The sequence below is a fragment of the Salvelinus fontinalis genome, chromosome 31 (genome assembly GCF_029448725.1).
Source record: "Salvelinus fontinalis isolate EN_2023a chromosome 31, ASM2944872v1, whole genome shotgun sequence".
NCBI lineage: Eukaryota > Metazoa > Chordata > Actinopteri > Salmoniformes > Salmonidae > Salvelinus > Salvelinus fontinalis.
Genome location: NC_074695.1, coordinates 16611853 through 16631232, shown reverse-complemented (window position 1 = coordinate 16631232; position 19380 = coordinate 16611853). Strand labels below are relative to the sequence as shown.

The 19380-nt window shown below is 42.6% G+C and overlaps 1 protein-coding gene across 8 annotated transcripts in view; it reads right to left on the bottom strand.

The window, feature by feature from the left end:
* Positions 1 to 3625: 3625 nt before the first annotated feature.
* Positions 3626 to 19380, bottom strand: part of LOC129829661 (zinc finger protein 385A-like) — a 239581-nt gene continuing 223826 nt past the window's right edge. For 6 of the 8 annotated variants that reach the window (XM_055891504.1, XM_055891506.1, XM_055891503.1 and 3 more), the window contains 3 exons: positions 14851 to 15035; positions 14337 to 14429; positions 3626 to 13953 (listed from right to left, as the gene is read on the bottom strand). In XM_055891504.1, coding sequence (XP_055747479.1) covers positions 13678 to 13953; positions 14337 to 14429; positions 14851 to 15035 — 554 coding nt within the window. In that variant the 3' untranslated portion in view covers positions 3626 to 13677. The remainder of the gene's footprint in view (positions 13954 to 14336; positions 14430 to 14850; positions 15036 to 19380) is intronic. The other 2 variants (XR_008755426.1, XR_008755427.1) reach the window with 2 other exon arrangements.

Genomic DNA, 19380 nt, shown 5'->3' with positions numbered 1-19380 from the left:
GGAGCGAGAGAGAGAACAACAGACAGAGGGAGCGAGAGAGAGAGAGAGATGTAAAAAGAAAGAGGTAAGAGAGAGAGAACAACAGACAGAGGGAGCGAGAGAGTACCCGCTGTACAGAGTCTATACTCATGAACCACTAGGCTACCTCTCTTCCTCTTCAGATTCCATTTAGAGATCCTTCATCCGTCCATCCTTTTATACTTCACACCAAATACACATGTGATGTTGTTGACACTCTAATATTCTATTTATTTTTGGGTCCGCGCTCGTCACCTGTTCATACACTTCCCTGAGTGGCTGCTCTTTACTTGCTAAAGTACTTGCTTAATGGATTTTTCTTTTGTTTACCGTTAACTAGGCAAGTCAGTTAAGAACAAATTCTTATTTACAATATATATATATATATATACCCCATAATGACAAAGCAAAAACAGGTTTCTAGAAATGGTGCAAATTTATAAAAAATATAAAACAGAAAAACCTTATTTACATAAGTATTCAGACCCTTTGCTATGAGACTCGAAATTGAGCTCAGGTGCATCCTGTTTCCATTGATCATCCTTGAGATGTTTTTACTACTTGATTAGAGTCCACCTGGTAAATTAAATTGATTGGACATGATTTGGAAAGGCACACAAAACCTTGCAGAAGGACAACCATCTCTGCAGCACTCCATCAATCAGGCCTTTATGGTAGAGTGGCCAGACGGATGCCATTCCTCAGTAAAAGGCACCTGACAGCCTGCTTGGAGTTTGCCGAAGGGCACCTAAAATGCTCTCAGACCATGAAAAACAAGATTCTCTGGTCTGATGAAACCAATATTGAATGCTTTGGCCTGAATGCCAAGCGTCACGTCTGGAGGGAACCTGGCACCATTGTGTGTGTGTGTGTGCATGTGTCCGTGTGTGTGGTTGTTGTTGTTAGTACAGTACACATTATGGAACTAGATGCATTGTAAAGATTTACAATAGAGATGTGTTTTAGACCTGTATTGTACATAATGTAATAGTACCCATCATTTAGTTTTACAGTGTCTTTGAATACCAGGGTTATACAGACAGACTGGCAAGTGACAATCTCCTTTCTGTCTGGCCTTTTCTGCAACATAATAGTTCCATTAATGACCAGCAAGTCATATGTCTTCATCTGGGTCTGTGTTCATAAAGTGTCTCAGAGTAGGAATGCTGATCTAGGATCAGGCCAACTCTGTCCACATAATCTTAGTCATTAAGATGTAAAAGTCAAAATTCAGTGCTCTACTCAGACTTTTCTTTTTGTGACCAGTGCTTAATAACTGCTACCAGGACAAATATGCTTTGACTGTATTGTATGATACTAGGGCCATCCAGTGTCTACATTTTGTATTGCAACAAAAAGGGGAGGCAGGTAGCTTAGTGGTTAGAGCGTTGGGCCAGTAACCGAAAGGTTGCTGGATTGAATCCCTGAGCTAACAGTGTCTTTCTGCCACTGTTCCCCGGTGGGCCGTCATTGTAAATAATAACTAACTTGCCCAGTTAAATAAAGGTTAAATAAAAAAGGAAGAACCCAGAGCCTTACAGAGATCACTATCAGAGACAGTAGAAAGCAAATGTACTGTTGCTGACTTTATGTCTCTAGTAATGGCTCCACCTAGTGGTGGGATGGTGACTCTACAAAAAATGAAATATGACATTTACAGAATTATTCAGACCCTTTACTCAGTACTTTATTGAATCACCTTTGGCAGGGAGTACAGCCTCGAGTCTTCTTGGGTATGACGCTACAAGCTTGGCATCCCTGTATTTGGGGAGTTTGTCCCATACTTTTCTGCAGATCCTCTCAAGCTCTGTCAGGTTGGATGGGGAGCATTGCTCCACAGCTATTTTCAGGTCTCTTCAGAGATGTTTGATCGGGTTCAAGTCCGGGCTTTGGCTGGACCACTCAAGGACATTCAAAGACTTGTCCCGAAGCCACTCCTGCGTTGTCTTGGTTGTGTGCTTAGGGTCGTTGTCCTGTTGGAAGGTGAACCTTCACCCCACTCTGAGGTCCTGAGCGCTCTTGAGCAGGTTTTCATCAAGGATCTCTCTGTACTTTTCTCCCTTGATCTTTCCCTCGGTCCTGACAAGTCTCACAGTCCCTGCCACTGAAAACCATCCTCACAGCATGAGGCTGCCACCACCCTGCTTCACCGTAGGGATGGTGCCAGGTTTCCTCCAGACGTGACGCTTGGCATTCAGGCCAAAGTGTTCAATCTTGGTTTCATCAGACCAGAGAATCTTGTTTCTTATGGTCTGAGAGTCTTTAGGTGCCTTTTAGCAAACTCCAAGCGGGTTGTCATGTGCCTTTTACTGAGGAATGGCATCCGTCTGGCCACTCTACCAGAAAGGCCTGATTGGTGGAGTGCTGCAGAGATGGTTGTCCTTCTGGAAGATTCTCCCATCCCCACAGAGGAACTCTAGAGCTCTGTCAGAGTGACCATCGGTCACCTCCCTGACCAAGGCCCTTCTCCCCTGATTGCTCAGTTTGGCTGGGTGACCAGCTTTAGGAAGTCTTGGTGTTTCCAAACTTCTTCCATTTAAGAATGATGGAGGCCACTGTGTTCTTGGGGTACTTCAATGCTGCAGAAATGTTTTGGTACCCTTCCCCAGATCTGTTCCTCGACACAATCCTGTCTCGGAGCTCTATGGGCAATTCCTTCAACCTCATGGCTTGGTATTTGCTCTGACATACACTGTCAACTGTGGGATCTTATATAGACAGGTGTGTCCAAATCATGTCCAATCAATCTAATTCACCACAGGTGGACTCCAATCCAGTTGTAGAAACATCTCAAGGAAAATCTATGAAAACAGGATGCACCTGAGCTCAATTTTGAGTCACATAGCAAAGAGTCTGAAAACTTATGTAAATAAGGTATTTCTTTTTTGTTTTTAATACATTTGAAGACATTTCTAAAAAACATATTTTGCTTTTTTCATTGTGGGGTAATATGTGTAGAATAAGACTGTAACGTAACAAAAGAAAATTTAAGTCAAGGGGTCTGAATACACTGTACTATACTGTGTTTGTGTCCGGCCCTGTATAGCGCACTACTTTCGACCTCCTCAAATAAGTATGTATACACCGATGTCACGTTCGTTGTATGGATGAGACCAAGGCGCAGCGTGAGATGAATACATCTTCTCATTTAATGAAACGAAGAACACTTAAACAAACTTACAAAAACAACAAAACGAACGTGAAGCTATATATGAAAAGTGCAGGCACAGGCAACTAACACATAGACAATCACCCACGGAATGCTCAAGGAATATGGCTGCCTAAATATGGTTCCCAATCAGAGACAACGATAAACAGCTGCCTCTAATTGAGAACCAATCTAGGCAACCATAGACATTTAACTACCTAGACTAGCAAAAAACCCATAGACATACAAAAACCCCTAAACAAGACCAAAACTAAACAAACCACCCCTTTTCACACCCTGACCTAACCAAAATAATAAAGAAAACAAATAATACTAAGATCAGGGCGTGACAACCAAGGAGTATTTGCCATAATACACATATCTTTCAAACAGTTCAAGTTAAAGGCGCAGGGGTCTTTTGAACTCTGTAGCTGCTCTGAGTCACACAAGGACGCTGCAGAGGTTTCATTTGTCATTTTAATGATTTATTGACATATATATATTTTTGGGGTACCATTACTTTCTCTCGACAGACACAATAGCATTTTCATAAAGTTAATTTTTATTTTAAATTACATTTCTAATGTTGAACTCACATACATATTTCATTGGTTGATTTGTATTATTGCAATGAACAAGAGTAGCCAGTATGATTTGGGTATTGCTGCAATTCCACATAAAAAGGTTTCACCAGTGTCTCTATCTATAGCTTTCTCTGTGTGCATCCCAAATGGCACCCTATTCCCTATGTAGTGCGCTAACTTGATGCATTCCAAATGGAATCCTATTCCCTATGTAGTGTGCTAACTTAATGCATTCCAAATGGAATCCTATTCCCTTTGTAGTGCGCTAACTTAATGCATTCCAAATGGAATCCCATTCCCTATGTAGTGTGCTAATTTAATGCATTCCAAATGGCACCCTATTCCCTATGTAGTGCGCTAATTTAATGCATTCCAAATGGAATCCTATTCTCTATGTAGTGCGCTAACTTAATGCATTCCAAATGGAATCCTATTCCCTATGTAGTGCGCTAACTTAATGCATTCCAAATGGAATCCTATTCCCTATGTAGTGCGCTAACTTAATGCATTCCAAATGGAATCCTATTCCCTATGTAGTGCGCTAATTTAATGCATTCCAAATGGAATCCTATTCCCTATGCAGTGCGCTAACTTAATGCATTCCAAATGGAATCCCATTCCCTATGTAGTGCGCTAATTTAATGCATTCCAAATGGAATCCTATTCCCTATGTAGTGCGCTAATTTAATGCATTCCAAATGGCACCCTGTTCTCTATATAGTGCACTACTTTTGCCCAGGGCAGTACATATGGAATATGGTGCCATTTGGGATCACATTCTTTGCCTCTGGAGAGAAGAAGAATGGAATAAGGCTAACTGCATACACACAGCTACCAGGACACCTGTCCAGAAAACACGTCTCATGAATAGATCTAACGTTAAATGTTTTAACAGTTTGAATAATGAACCAGGAGGTAGGTACCATTTGGGGTGACTATGATATGAGCACGTGTATTTCTACCTTATGAATCTAACAGTGGCAGAATCGAACACTTTAAATCAATCGGTTGGATCGTTTGTTTGTTGATATTAGGTTGAAAAAGCTTAAATCTCTAACGTTAGAGCCTGCATGGGCGGGTTAAGGTGTGTCTCCTCTGCCCGTGTTAATTAAGGTTTCTCTCTTGTATCGTGATAGGCCACTTCTGTTCCAGCCAGGGCTTCTCTGGTCTCTGATTGGTAGGGAATGGGGAGAAGAGGTCTCAACACACACAATATTACATAGTTTGCATCTGAAATGGTACCCTATTCCCTATATAGTGCACTACTTTTAACCAGAGCCCTATGGGCTTAGTGCACTATATACATGTAGGAAATAGGGTACCATTTTGGATACACAACAACAGGAACAAGAGCACTGATCCTAGTACGCTACAAATCATCACCACCAAATCAAGATCGAGTTTAAGATCAAGATCAGGATTAAGATCAATTTATTCAAAAGAGAAATGTTGGATAAACTGACTCAGTCAGCTCTTAAGTAATGGCATTGATATAATCATATATTCTGTCATATCAGGATATATTACTCAATACTCAAACATATTTCTCACTAATTAAAATGAAACAATGCAACAAAAACACAAAAAGTCCAAACTAAACTAAAACTTTAATCCCAGCTCACTACCTGGCGTGTACGTACCCTGTTCCCCAAGCAGAGATTGGTTTCATTGCGATTCTGTACCCTTTACCTAGTGTACACTCCCCCTTTATGCATTTATAAGGATTGGATTGGTGCAAACAAGTTTCCACCATGCTCCTTACACCAGTCAATTCCTTTTAAATCCATGTTAGGGAGTGTACAATTGCACACTTTAGGAGAAGGGTAGCGAATAGGACAACAGCCATTATTACCATTAAATTAGGGCTCTTTAATATGAAGGGACGGTCCCTAAGCCCCGCTTTTTTATTGTCATTCTCCCCGGTCCTATCCCAAATGGACGCCTACAACATAGGGGCTTGTGGAAATCTTAGATGACTAGATACGCAATATGGTAGGAGCACCATCTGGCCGACTGATTGACTAGATGGTATTTTTACCATATACTTACATGTGTCCAATTCGCTGAGATCTCTGCAAATGCATACAAAGGATGTAGGGTCTAGGGGTCCATTTAGTATTGGGGCTCTCTACTATAAAACCCTCTGAAGGCCTCCTTCTCTCTAAAAGAACATAAAAGGAATATTTTCAGGCACATTTTCCGTTTACTGTATAGGGCCAGGAAGTTAATCCTGACCATGTGACCTGACCAGGACTAAATGCATTACACTACACTTAAAGCCACGTTCAAAACAAATGGAAACTGGGAACTCTTAGACTTCCGACTTCAGTGCACTCAAGATAACTGGGAATTAGGAAAAGAATTGTCATCCAACTCGGAATTCCAAGTCAGGAACTCGGGCCTCTTTCTAGAGCTCCAACTTCCCGACCTGAAGATCACTGACGTCATGATTTTCCCCCAGTGTTGTCTTGTCTTGAAAGCACTATAAGACCCAGAGTGTTACCTGGTGAGGTCATCTGTGATTAGGAAGAACTCCTAACCCAATCAATTGTAACTGTATATATCCCTGTAGTGTACAACACATTTTTTACGCTTAACAATAACATGTTAACTCTCTCCGCTCAAATTGCTCATTGCATCGTCATATCCGACCAAAGGTAAGACATTAGAGTACATTGCTTCTCAATGGAAGGGTAGTGTACATCTTCGTTAGGGTCGTGTTCATTAGGGCAGAATGTTTAAAAACGTTTTGTAACAGAAAATAAATGCAAATTCAGGTGGTACCTCCCCTCTGTTCATCTGTTTTGTGCCTTTTCGAACTCGACTCAGTACTATAGTGTTATAGCAGTGTCCAGCAGGGCCTTCTCTCTTCCAGCCTTCTCTCTTCCAGCCTTCTCTCTTCTAGCCTTCTCTCCTCCACCTTTCTCTCTCCCAGCCTTCTCTCTCCCAGCCTTCTCTCTTCCAGCCTTCTCTTCTCCAGTCTTCACTCCTCCACCCTTCTCCCTGAGCGCAGTGAGCAGCCATTCCCTCCTAGATAGAAACATATAAATAGTTTGTTTTCTCCATAATTTGCACATCACTAGTTTCTTCTTGTATAATTGTGTAACTATGAAAATTAACCAACCAGGAAACCAAACTAACAACATTATTGATCAATCATGGTAAAATAATATGCATTGCATGGCTTTCTGTTTTAAAACAGGAAAGGGGGAATCCAAAATAAACCAGGTGCTGGGCAGGGTCTTTCTGCCCTAAATACAGTATGTGTGAACTTGCTATGCTGGAACTACTGGGTGGTTGTCACTTCAGTGTTTTCTCTCTCTCTCTACCTCTGCTGCATCTCCTCCTCTGTTTATTATCTCCTCTACCCTGTGCTGAGGGTTAGCTGTAATCCCTATAGTGGTTGACACATCATCCTCTACCCTGTGCTGAGGGTTAGCTGTAATCCCTATAGAGGTTGACACATCCTCCTCTACCCTGTGCTGAGGGTTAGCTGTAATCCCTATAGAGGTTGACACATCCTCCTCTACCCTGTGCTGAGGGTTAGCTGTAATCCCTATAGAGGTTGACACATCCTCCTCTGCCCTGTGCTGAGGGTTAGCTGTAATCCCTATAGAGGTTGACACATCCTCCTCTACCCTGTGCTGAGGGTTAGCTGTAATCCCTATAGAGGTTGACACATCCTCCTCTACCCTGTGCTGAGGGTTAGCTGTAATCCCTATAGAGGTTGACACATCATCCTCTACCCTGTGCTGAGGGTTAGCTGTAATCCCTTTAGAGGTTGACACATTCTCCTCTACCCTGTGCTGAGGGTTAGCTGTAATCCCTTTAGAGGTTGACACATTCTCCTCTACCCTGTGCTGAGGGTTAGCTGTAATCCCCATAGAGGTTGACACATCCTCCTCTACCCTGTGCTGAGGGTTAGCTGTAATCCCTATAGAGGTTAGCTGTGATCCCTATAGAGGTTAGATGTGATCCCTATAGAGTTAGATGTGATCCATATAGAGGTTAGATGTGATCCCTATAGAGTTAGATGTGATCCATATAGAGGTTAGATGTAAACCCTATAGAGTTTAGATGTGATCCCTATAGAGTTAGATGTGATCCATATAGAGGTTAGATGTGATCCCTATAGAGTTAGATGTGATCCATATAGAGGTTAGATGTGATCCCTATAGAGGTTAGATGTAAACCCTATAGAGGTTAGATGTGATCCCTATAGAGTTAGCTGTGATCCCAATAGAGGTTAGCTGTGATCCCAATAGTTAGCTGTAAACCATATAGAGGTTAGCTATGATCCCTATAGAGGTTAGCTGTGATCCCAATAGAGGTTAGCTGTGATCCCAATAGAGGTTAGCTGTGATCCCTATAGAGGTTAGATGTAAACCCTATAGAGGTTAGCTGTGATCCCTATAGAGGTTAGCTGTAAACCCTATAGAGGTTAGCTGTGATCCCAATAGAGGTTAGCTGTGATCCCTATAGAGGTTAGATGTAAACCCTATAGAGGTTAGCTAAGATCCCTATAGAGATTAGATGTGATCCCTATAGAGGTTAGATGTGATCCCTATAGAGGTTAGATGTAAACCCTATAGAGGTTAGCTAAGATCCCTATAGAGATTAGATGTGATCCCTATAGAGATTAGATGTGATCCCTATAGAGGTTAGATGTGATCCCTATAGAGATTAGTTGTGATCCCTATAGAGGTTAGATGTGATCCCTATAGAGGTTAGATGTGATCCCTATAGAGGTTAGATGTGATCCCTATAGAGGTTAGATGTGATCCCTATAGAGGTTAGATGTGATCCCTATAGAGGTTAGATGTGATCCCTATAAATGTTAGATGTGATCCCTATAGAGGTTAGATGTGATCCCTATAGAGATTAGATGTGATCCCTATAGAGGTTAGATGTGATCCCTATAGAGGTTAGATGTGATCCCTATAAATGTTAGATGTCATCCCTATAGAGGTTAGATGTGATCCCTATAGAGGTTAGATGTCATCCCTATAGAGGTTAGATGTGATCCCTATAGAGGTTAGATGTGATCCCTATAGAGATTAGATGTGATCCCTATAGAGGTTAGATGTGATCCCTATAAATGTTAGATGTGATCCCTATAGAGGTTAGATGTCATCCCTATAGAGGTTAGATGTGATCCCTATAGAGATTAGATGTGATCCCTATAGAGGTTAGATGTGATCCCTATAGAGGTTAGATGTGATCCCTATAGACGTTAGATGTCATCCCTATAGAGGTTAGATGTGATCCCTATAGAGATTAGATGTGATCCCTATAGAGATTAGATGTGATCCCTATAGAGATTAGATGTCATCCCTATAGAGATTAGATGTCATCCATATAGAGGTTAGATGTGATCCCTATAGAGATTAGATGTCATCCCTATAGAGATTAGATGTCATCCCTATAGAGGTTAGATGTGATCCCTATAGAGGTTAGATGTGATCCCTATAGAGATTGACACATTTCCCCTGCAGACATCTTTGTTGTTAGTCTATTTTCAAACAGCTGTAACGGTCCTGACCTGTTTTATGTTGTTTTTTATGTGTTTATGGTCAGGGCATGTGTTTTGGGTGGGCAGTCTATGTTATCTGTTTCTATGTTGGTTTTGGGTTGCCTGGTATGGCTCTTGATTAGAGGCAGGTGGTTTGCGTTTTCCTCTAATTAAGAGTCATATTTAGGTAGGGCGTTCTCACTGTTTGTTTGTGGGTGATTGTCTCCTGTGTCGTTGCATGTATTTACCATACAGGACTGTTTGGCTGTTCGTTTTCGTTTCGATGTCGTCTGTTTCCTGTTCGTGAGTTTACGTTTCAGTTATGTAAGTTTATGTTCAGGTTTCGTTCTACGTCGTTTTCTTGTTTTGTATTTGTGAAAGTGTTTTTGTTATTCGTGTTGCCATCAGTTTTTTTTCCAAATAAAAAGATGGCTTATTTCCCTCAAGCTGCATTTTGGTCTGATGATCCTTCTCTCCTCTCCTCGTCTGAGGATGAGGAGAGCGACAGCCGTTACAACAGCAGTGTGTCTCGGCCTCCTACACAGTGAACTAGGGTAAATAGTCTACTGATCTGCGCTGGCCCTCCTCTCACCTAGCACTGCCACAGGAACGACAGGAGGGCACAGTACCCTGCAGTCATTTTCTCCTCTCCCGACCTCCACGCTTCACACATCGGGAAGAGACTGCTTGTTGTCACCCACAGTAATAATCTAACAAGGACATATAGGGCCACCAACGGGAGAAGGACCTAGGGTCACCTCTAACCAATTGGAGAAGCACCCAGGGCCAGGGCCAATTGGAAGATAACCCAGGGGTCACCACCAACGAGGAACAATGTTGCTTGCTCACTTTGATTGTGCCCCCAGGAGCAGGAAGAGGAATTTACTGTATCGTGGAGTATTGCCACAGTTATACATGACTAGACATGTTTATTATTATAGCAAAGACCTCTGACATACTGCAGTGCCTTTCTCTCTGACATACTGCATTAACATTATTCTCTCTGAACTGACATACTGCAGTGACATTATTCTCTCTGTACTGACATACTGCAGTGACATTATTCTCTCTGACATACTGCAGTGACATTCTCTCTGAACTAACATACTGCAGTGACATTATTCTCTCTGACATACTGCAGTGACATTCTCTCTGAACTAACATACTGCAGTGACATTATTCACTCTGACATACTGCAGTGACATTTTCTCTGAACTAACATACTGCAGAAACATTATTCTCTCTGACATACTGCAGTGACATTCTCTCTGACATACTGCAGAAACATTATTCTCTCTGACATACTGCAGTGACATTATTCTCTCTGAACTGACATACTGCAGTGACATTATTCTCTCTGAACTGACATACTGCAGTGACATTATTCTCTCTGACATACTGCAGTAACCTTATTCTCTCTGACATACTGCAGTAACATTATTCTCTCTGACATACTGCAGTGACATTATTCTCTCTGTACTGACATACTGCAGTGACATTATTCTCTCTGTACTGACATACTGCAGTGACATTATTCTCTCTGACATACTGCAGTGACATTATTCTCTCTGACATACTGCAGTGACATTATTCTCTCTGAACTGACATACTGCAGTGACATTATTCTCTCTGACATACTGCAGTGACATTATTCTCTCTGACATACTGCAGTGACATTATTCTCTCTGACATACTGCAGTGACATTATTCTCTCTGACATACTGCAGTGACATTATTCTCTCTGTACTGACATACTGCAGTAACCTTATTCTCTCTGACATACTGCAGTGACATTATTCTCTCTGTACTGACATACTGCAGTGACATTATTCTCTCTGTACTGACATACTGCAGTAACCTTATTCTCTCTGACATACTGCAGTGACATTATTCTCTCTGTACTGACATACTGCAGTGACATTATTCTCTCTGTACTGACATACTGCAGTAACCTTATTCTCTCTGACATACTGCAGTGACATTATTCTCTCTGACATACTGCAGTGACATTATTCTCTCTGTACTGACATACTGCAGTAACCTTATTCTCTCTGTACTGACATACTGCAGTAACCTTATTCTCTCTGACATACTGCAGTGACATTATTCTCTCTGACATACTGCAGTGACATTATTCTCTCTGTACTGACATACTGCAGTGACATTATTCTCTCTGTACTGACATACTGCAGTAACCTTATTCTCTCTGACATACTGCAGTGACATTATTCTCTCTGTACTGACATACTGCAGTGACATTATTCTCTCTGTACTGACATACTGCAGTAACCTTATTATCTCTGACATACTGCCGAGACATTATTCTCTCTGTACTGACATACTGCAGTAACCTTATTCTCTCTGACATACTGCAGTGACATTATTCTCTCTGACATACTGCAGTGACATTATTCTCTCTGACATACTGCAGTGACATTATTCTCTCTGACATACTGCAGTGACATTATTCTCTCTGTACTGACATACTGCAGTGACATTATTCTCTCTGTACTGACATACTGCAGTAACCTTATTATCTCTGACATACTGCAGTGACATTATTCTCTCTGTACTGACATACTGCAGTAACCTTATTCTCTCTGACATACTGCAGTGACATTATTCTCTCTGTACTGACATACTGCAGTAACCTTATTCTCTCTGACATACTGCAGTGACATTATTCTCTCTGTACTGACGTACTGCAGTAACCTTATTATCTCTGACATACTGCAGTGACATTATTCTCTCTGTACTGACATACTGCAGTAACCTTATTCTCTCTGACATACTGCAGTGACATTATTCTCTCTGTACTGACATACTGCAGTGACATTATTCTCTCTGTACTGACATACTGCAGTGACATTATTCTCTCTGTACTGACATACTGCAGTGACAGTATTCTCTCTGTACTGACATACTGCAGTAACCTTATTCTCTCTGACATACTGCAGTGACATTATTCTCTCTGTACTGACATACTGCAGTAACCTTATTCTCTCTGACATACTGCAGTGACATTATTCTCTCTGTACTGACATACTGCAGTGACATTATTCTCTCTGTACTGACATACTGCAGTGACATTATTCTCTCTGTACTGACATACTGCAGTGACAGTATTCTCTCTGTACTGACATACTGCAGTAACCTTATTCTCTCTGACATACTGTAGTGACATTATTCTCTCTGTACTGACATACTGCAGTAACCTTATTCTCTCTGACATACTGCAGTGACATTATTCTCTCTGTACTGACATACTGCAGTAACCTTATTCTCTCTGACATACTGCAGTGACATTATTCTCTCTGTACTGACATACTGCAGTGACATTATTCTCTCTGTACTGACATACTGCAGTGACATTATTCTTTCTGACATATCGCATTGACATTATTCTCTCTGACATACTGCAGTGACATTATTCTCTCTGACATACTGCAGTGACATAATTCTATCTAACATACTGCAGTAACCCTATTCTCTCTGACATACTGCAGTGACATTATTCTCTCTTTACTGACATACTGCAGTAACCTTATTCTCGCTGACATACTGCAGTGACATTATTCTCTCTGACATACTGCAGTGACATTATTCTCTCTGTACTGACATACTGCAGTGACATTATTCTCTCTGTACTGACATACTGCAGTGACATTATTCTCTCTGTACTGACATACTGCAGTGACATTAATTCTATCTGACATACTGCAGTGACATTATTCTCTTGGTTTGGAGGTGCATAGTACAGTAAGAACACTTACGACCAGAATGATGAGGAAAGAGTATGTATACCCAGCACATACTGTTCTGAAACAGTTAGCTGCAGTGGAGGGGTGTGTGTGTGTGTGTGTGTGTGTGTGTGTGTGTGTGTGTGTGTGTGTGTGTGTGTGTGTGTGTGTGTGCACGTGGTGTGTGTCTTTGTGTGTGTGTGTGTGTGTGTGTGTGTGTGTGTGTGTGTGTGTGTGTGTGTGTGTGTGTGTGTGTGTGTGTGTGTGTGTTTTATAAGAGCCATCAGTGTGATGGATCTCACAGTGTGTGGGGAGAGAGAGGCGAGAGATGAACAAGCATACTGCAGTCCATCCAATGCATACTGAGTATCTCTCCTTCTATTGCCCTCTCTCGTTCTCTCTCCATCAGTCTATCACTCACAGTCACAAGCCTCTGTGATGGAAGGAGAGTTTTAGGTCAGGGAAAAAGGAAAATGAGGGACTCCAACATCTCCTTCTTTCAGGTGCTCTCTTCGCTTTCATTTCTTCTCATCTACATGTTTGAACTTTTTCTTTGTTTACCGATGGTTTGTTTGTTTACTCTATACATTTTTGTTTGTTGTTTATGTAGATTATTTCTTCACAGTGTGCTTTTGTAGTGGCTGCTCCTGACTGGCCGAGGTGGAGGAGGTGGAGTCAGTAAGGAGAGAAGAGGATTGGCACGTGGGAGGTGCGCATGGGCCCGGGGGCGGGTCTTAAGATGGCATGGCTGAGAGGTGGGCCCTGTAATAGGTGGTGGTGGTGGTGGTGATGCGGGTGGTGCTGGGCCGAAGATGCTGCTGCAGCACGAAGCTGAGCCAATTGGTGGTTTGAGGAAGCGGCTGCGGCCATCGCCGCAGCAACAGCCAGGGGACTGGGCAAGAGCCCTGCCCCCAAACATTTGGAGAGATCCTTAGAGAAGTTCAGAGAGGACTGAGGGAGGGAGGGAGGGAGGGAGGGAGGGAGGGAGGGAGGGAGGGAGGGAGGGAGGGAGGGAGGGAGGGAGGGAGAGAGAGTTTAGTGGCAGACGGTGAACACATGTAGCGCAAAACAAATATAGAAATAACATTTCAGTTTGTACCTCTTTGATCTGTCATAACACAGAGGCATCTGGTTAGACTGTATGTCCAGCACATCCCAAAATGGAACTTCAGGGCATTAGTAATGCATCTACCTATTGATTACTCAGAAAATAGCTTCCTCACTATCAGTGGATAAACTAGTTAATTTGAGCTAGCCCTGGCAAGGGATAATCATTGGTTAAACTAGCCTTGGCCCAGTAGAGGTCAGGTAAGTGATCAGAAGTGAAAGGTTACCGTGAGGTCAGCTACCCTGTGCTTCTTGTGTCGGCTGAGTAGAGGGTTAGGTTTCCCTGCCACTCCGTCCCGGTGCCTTCGACTAGATATGTGCTGCAGGGAGGGAGAGGGATATACAGGGTTAGACGGCAGACGATCCAGGACCGACACAGTCACATGGCGACTGCGGCTGCACCATATGTCTTACATCTATCCAATCATCTCAGTTACTGCGTAAGGAGCACGTGCTGGCGGTTGATTTGGAATAGTAGTCACCTCTAGGGGTCTTTAGGGGCCTAGTAGTGGAAATGAGATGTCACCTCTAGGGGTCTTTAGGGGCCTAGTGTGGAAATGAGACATCACCTCTAGTGGTCTTTAGGGGCCTAGTGTGGAAATGAGACATCACCTCTAGGGGTCTTTAGGGGCCTAGTGTGGAAATGAGAAGTCACCTCTAGGGGTCTTTAGGGGCCTAGTGTGGAAATGATAAGTCATCTGGATAAAGGGGTCTACTGTAAGTGGCCCCCACCTCGCTCACCTGTTTGAGTTGAAGTTCAGAGTTGACCCGAATGTTGCAGATCTCACAGTGGAAGGTGCGTTCCTCAGTGTTGGGGTCCAGTGGTCCCCCTCCCAGCTCCCCCGGGTGTTTGAGGCCCAGCCGAGGGTACGCCTTGATAGGACCCAGCCCACTGCGAGCCTCCAGGATAGTTTTGTGTTTGGTACCTACACACACAAGTTTTCTTTAATTGACTTAAAGAAAATGGTGTCTAACTATCCCGTGAGGGATGGGTCAAGACACAAAATAAAAATGCATTCAGTCCATCATTCACACACACACACACACACACACACACACACACACACACACACACACACACACACACACACACACACACACACACACACACACACACACACACACACACACACACACACACACACAAAGCATCAGTCTTTAGTCCAGGATGACATCACCCCAACACTAACAAAAGCGTATACACCATGCTGAACTGTTCTATAACTCCATCTATCAGCCAGAGCTTATTGAACTGTTCTATATCCACATCTATCAGCCAGAGCTTATTGAACTGTTCTATATCCCCATCTATCAGCCAGAGGTCATTGAACTGTTCTATAACCCCATCTACCAGCCAGAGCTTATTGAACTCTTCTATATCCACATCTATCAGCCAGAGCTTATTGAACTGTTCTATATCCACATCTACCAGCCAGAGCTTATTGAACTGTTCTATATCCACATCTACCAGCCAGAGCTTATTGAACTGTTCTATATCCACATCTATCAGCCAGAGCTTATTGAACTGTTCTATAACCCCATCTACCAGCCAGAGCTTATTGAACTCTTCTATATCCACATCTATCAGCCAGAGCTTATTGAACTGTATTATATCCACATCTACCAGCCAGAGCTTATTGAATTGTTCTATATCCACATCTACCAGCCAGAGCTTATTGAACTGTTCTATATCCACATCTATCAGCCAGAGCTTATTGAACTGTTCTATAACTCCATCTACCAGCCAGAGCTTATTGAACTGTTCTATAACCCCATCTATCAGCCAGAGCTTATTGAACTGTTCTATAACCCCATCTACCAGCCAGAGCTTATTGAACTCTTCTATATCCACATCTATCAGCCAGAGCTTATTGAACTGTATTATATCCACATCTACCAGCCAGAGCTTATTGAATTGTTCTATATCCACATCTACCAGCCAGAGCTTATTGAACTGTTCTATATCCACATCTATCAGCCAGAGCTTATTGAACTGTTCTATAACTCCATCTACCAGCCAGAGCTTATTGAACTGTTCTATAACCCCATCTATCAGCCAGAGCTTATTGAACTGTTCTATAACCCCATCTACCAGCCAGAGCTCATTGAACTGTTCTATATCCACATCTATCAGCCAGAGCTCATTGAACTGTTCTATAACCCCATCTACCAGCCAGCGCTTATTGAACTGTTCTATAACCCCATCTACCAGCCAGAGCTCATTGAACTGTTCTATATCCACATCTATCAGCCAGAGCTCATTGAACTGTTCTATAACCCCATCTACCAGCCAGAGCTTATTGAACTGTTCTATATCCACATCTATCAGCCAGAGCTCATTGAACTGTTCTATATCCCCATCTATCAGCCAGAGCTCATTGAACTGTTCTATAACCCCATCTACCAGCCAGAGCTTATTGAACTGTTCTATAACCCCATCTATCAGCCAGAGCTCATTGAACTGTTCTATAACCCCATCTACCAGCCAGAGTTTATTGAACTGTTCTATAACCCCATCTATCAGCCAGAGCTCATTGAACTGTTCTATATCCCCATCTATCAGCCAGAGCTCATTGAACTGTTCTATATCCCCATCTACCAGCCAGAGCTTATTGAACTGTTCTATATCCACATCTATCAGCCAGAGCTCATTGAACTGTTCTATATCCCCATCTATCAGCCAGAGCTCATTGAACTGTTCTATATCCACATCTATCAGCCAGAGCTCATTGAACTGTTCTATATCCCCATCTATCAGCCAGAGCTCATTGAACTGTTCTATATCCCCATCTATCAGCCAGAGCTCATTGAACTGTTCTATAACCCCATCTATCAGCCAGAGCTCATTGAACTGTTCTATACTCCATCTACCAGCCAGAGCTCATTGAACTGTTCTATAACCCCATCTATCAGCCAGAGCTCATTGAACTGTTCTATAACCCCATCTATCAGCCAGAGCTTATTGAACTGTTCTATAACCCCATCTATCAACCAGAGCTCATTGAACTGTTCTATAACCCTATCTATCAGCCAGAGCTCATTGAACTGTTCTATAACCCCATCTATCAGCCAGAGCTCATTGAACTGTTCTATAACCCCATCTACCAGCCAGAGCTCATTGAACTGTTCTATAACCCCATCTATCAGCCAGAGCTCATTGAACTGTTCTATAACCCCATCGATCAGCCAGAGCTTATTGAACTGTTCTATAACTCCATCTATCAGCCAGAGCTCATTGAACTGTTCTATAACCCCATCTATCAGCCAGAGCTCATTGAACTGTTCTATAACTCCATCTATCAGCCAGAGCTCATTAAACTGTTCTATAACCCCATCTATCAGCCAGAGCTCATTGAACTGTTCTATAACCCCATCTACCAGCCAGAGCTCATTGAACTGTTTTATATCCACATCTACCAGCCAGAGCTCATTGAACTGTTCTATAACCCCATCTATCAGCCAGAGCTTATTGAACTGTTCTATAACCCCATCTATCAGCCAGAGCTCATTGCACTGTTCTATAACCCCATCTATCAGCCAGAGCTCATTGAACTTTTCTATAACCCCATCTATCAACCAGAGCTCATTGAACTGTTCTATAACCCCATCTATCAGCCTCATTAATATGTTTAGCCACGGCTCATCACCATGAGTATCTGGGCTCTATCTCCCCTTAATGGTGGGGAATATGACAATGACAAATATCAGTATGTGTTAACTAGCTGTTAGAGTATTAACTAGCTGCTAGAGAAGTCTCTGTACTGTACCGCCATCTGAACCACAGGAGGTTGGGGGCACTTTCATTGGAGAGGACGAGCTCGTGGTCATGGCTGGAGCCGAATACTATCAAATACATCAAACATGGTTTCCATGGGTTTGATTCCATTTCATTAGCTCTGTTCTGGCCATTACTATGAGTCGTCCTCCCCTCAGCAGCCTCCTGTGATCTGAACATTGTTCTAACTCAGCACTGGTAGGCAGCAGAGTAGAGCACAGAAAGCACATGTACAGTTAGTGCAATTTGATGGTGTAGGGTGAAGTTACCCCTAGATGCTGATATTGAGTCAGTTAATGGTTAATGTAAGGATTGGGGAAGGGGAAGCTGATCCTAGATCTATTCTTAGGGGAAACTTCACCCCGGAGTGGAATGGGACTAGGAAGGGAGGTGTAGTGTGGTATATTAACCACTAGAGGGCCACGGTGATGTGGTAACGCTGTAGGCTACAGTAGTGGCGCTATGACTGTAACCGACATTGGCATAGAACTGAAAGACGTCTATCTCTCTCTGTTCTATTAGGGTAGCCAATTGAATGTTCTGGGTTAGGGTTTGCTTTTCTGAGAGGTCATGTGGATGGTAGTGATAATGTCTTAAAAGTGTCAACATCTAGATGACATCTGTAAAATTGAAGTCAACTCGGTGCATAGGTCAACTGATTTTGGTCCTCAAAGAATGGAAGAGCATAGTGCAGTATGTTCTGTGAGCTGCTTCGTGGTGGAATATGAGTGTTATTCTCTTGTTGAAATGGTTTGCACTACACACACAGACAGCCCTGACGATAGTTAGTTCTGGTCCTAGTTCTGGTCCTAGTTCAGAAGGTAGTATTAATGTGTCGAATCTAGAGGTTATTAGTCATGACATCACAATACAAAGGTGCATTCAAACTCAATGACTTCTAGTCTTCAAAGAGTGAAAGAGCTGTCTGTTTTCTGTGCTCTCTCATGTGCTGAAATATGAGTGTCATTCCTTGTTCAAGTTGTGTTCATTAGATGGACTGACAGCATACATGTTGTTGTGCCAAAATAGTTCCTTTCTAACTAGTGTGTTAGAGAAAGGGCAGTGTGCTCAGTCTAAAAATATGATTCTTATTTCCTGCATTACACACAGATGTCCTTCTGCCAAAATTGTTCCTTTATAACTAATTTCATGTTTTGTTCTTGGATGAAAAATTCTAGTCATGTCCTACCCTCCGTGTCCCCACTACTCCCCCGATCCCAGAACCTCAATCACGCCATTTTGCACTTGGTCTGACTGAGAGTTTGTATACGTCCCAAATGGCACCCTATTTCCTGTATGGTGCGCTACTTTTCAACAGAGCTCTGGTCAAAAGTAGTGCATTCTATAGGGAATAGGGTGCCATAGGTTGCCATTTTACTTTGACTTGTTCTCCCGAATCCCTGATCTTTGAGCAGTGAGTAATAGGTTACAGCAGGGGAACATGGGGGAGGTTTGGGGGGGTGGGAGAGGAGGGGGATAAAGAAGGAGGAGGAGGG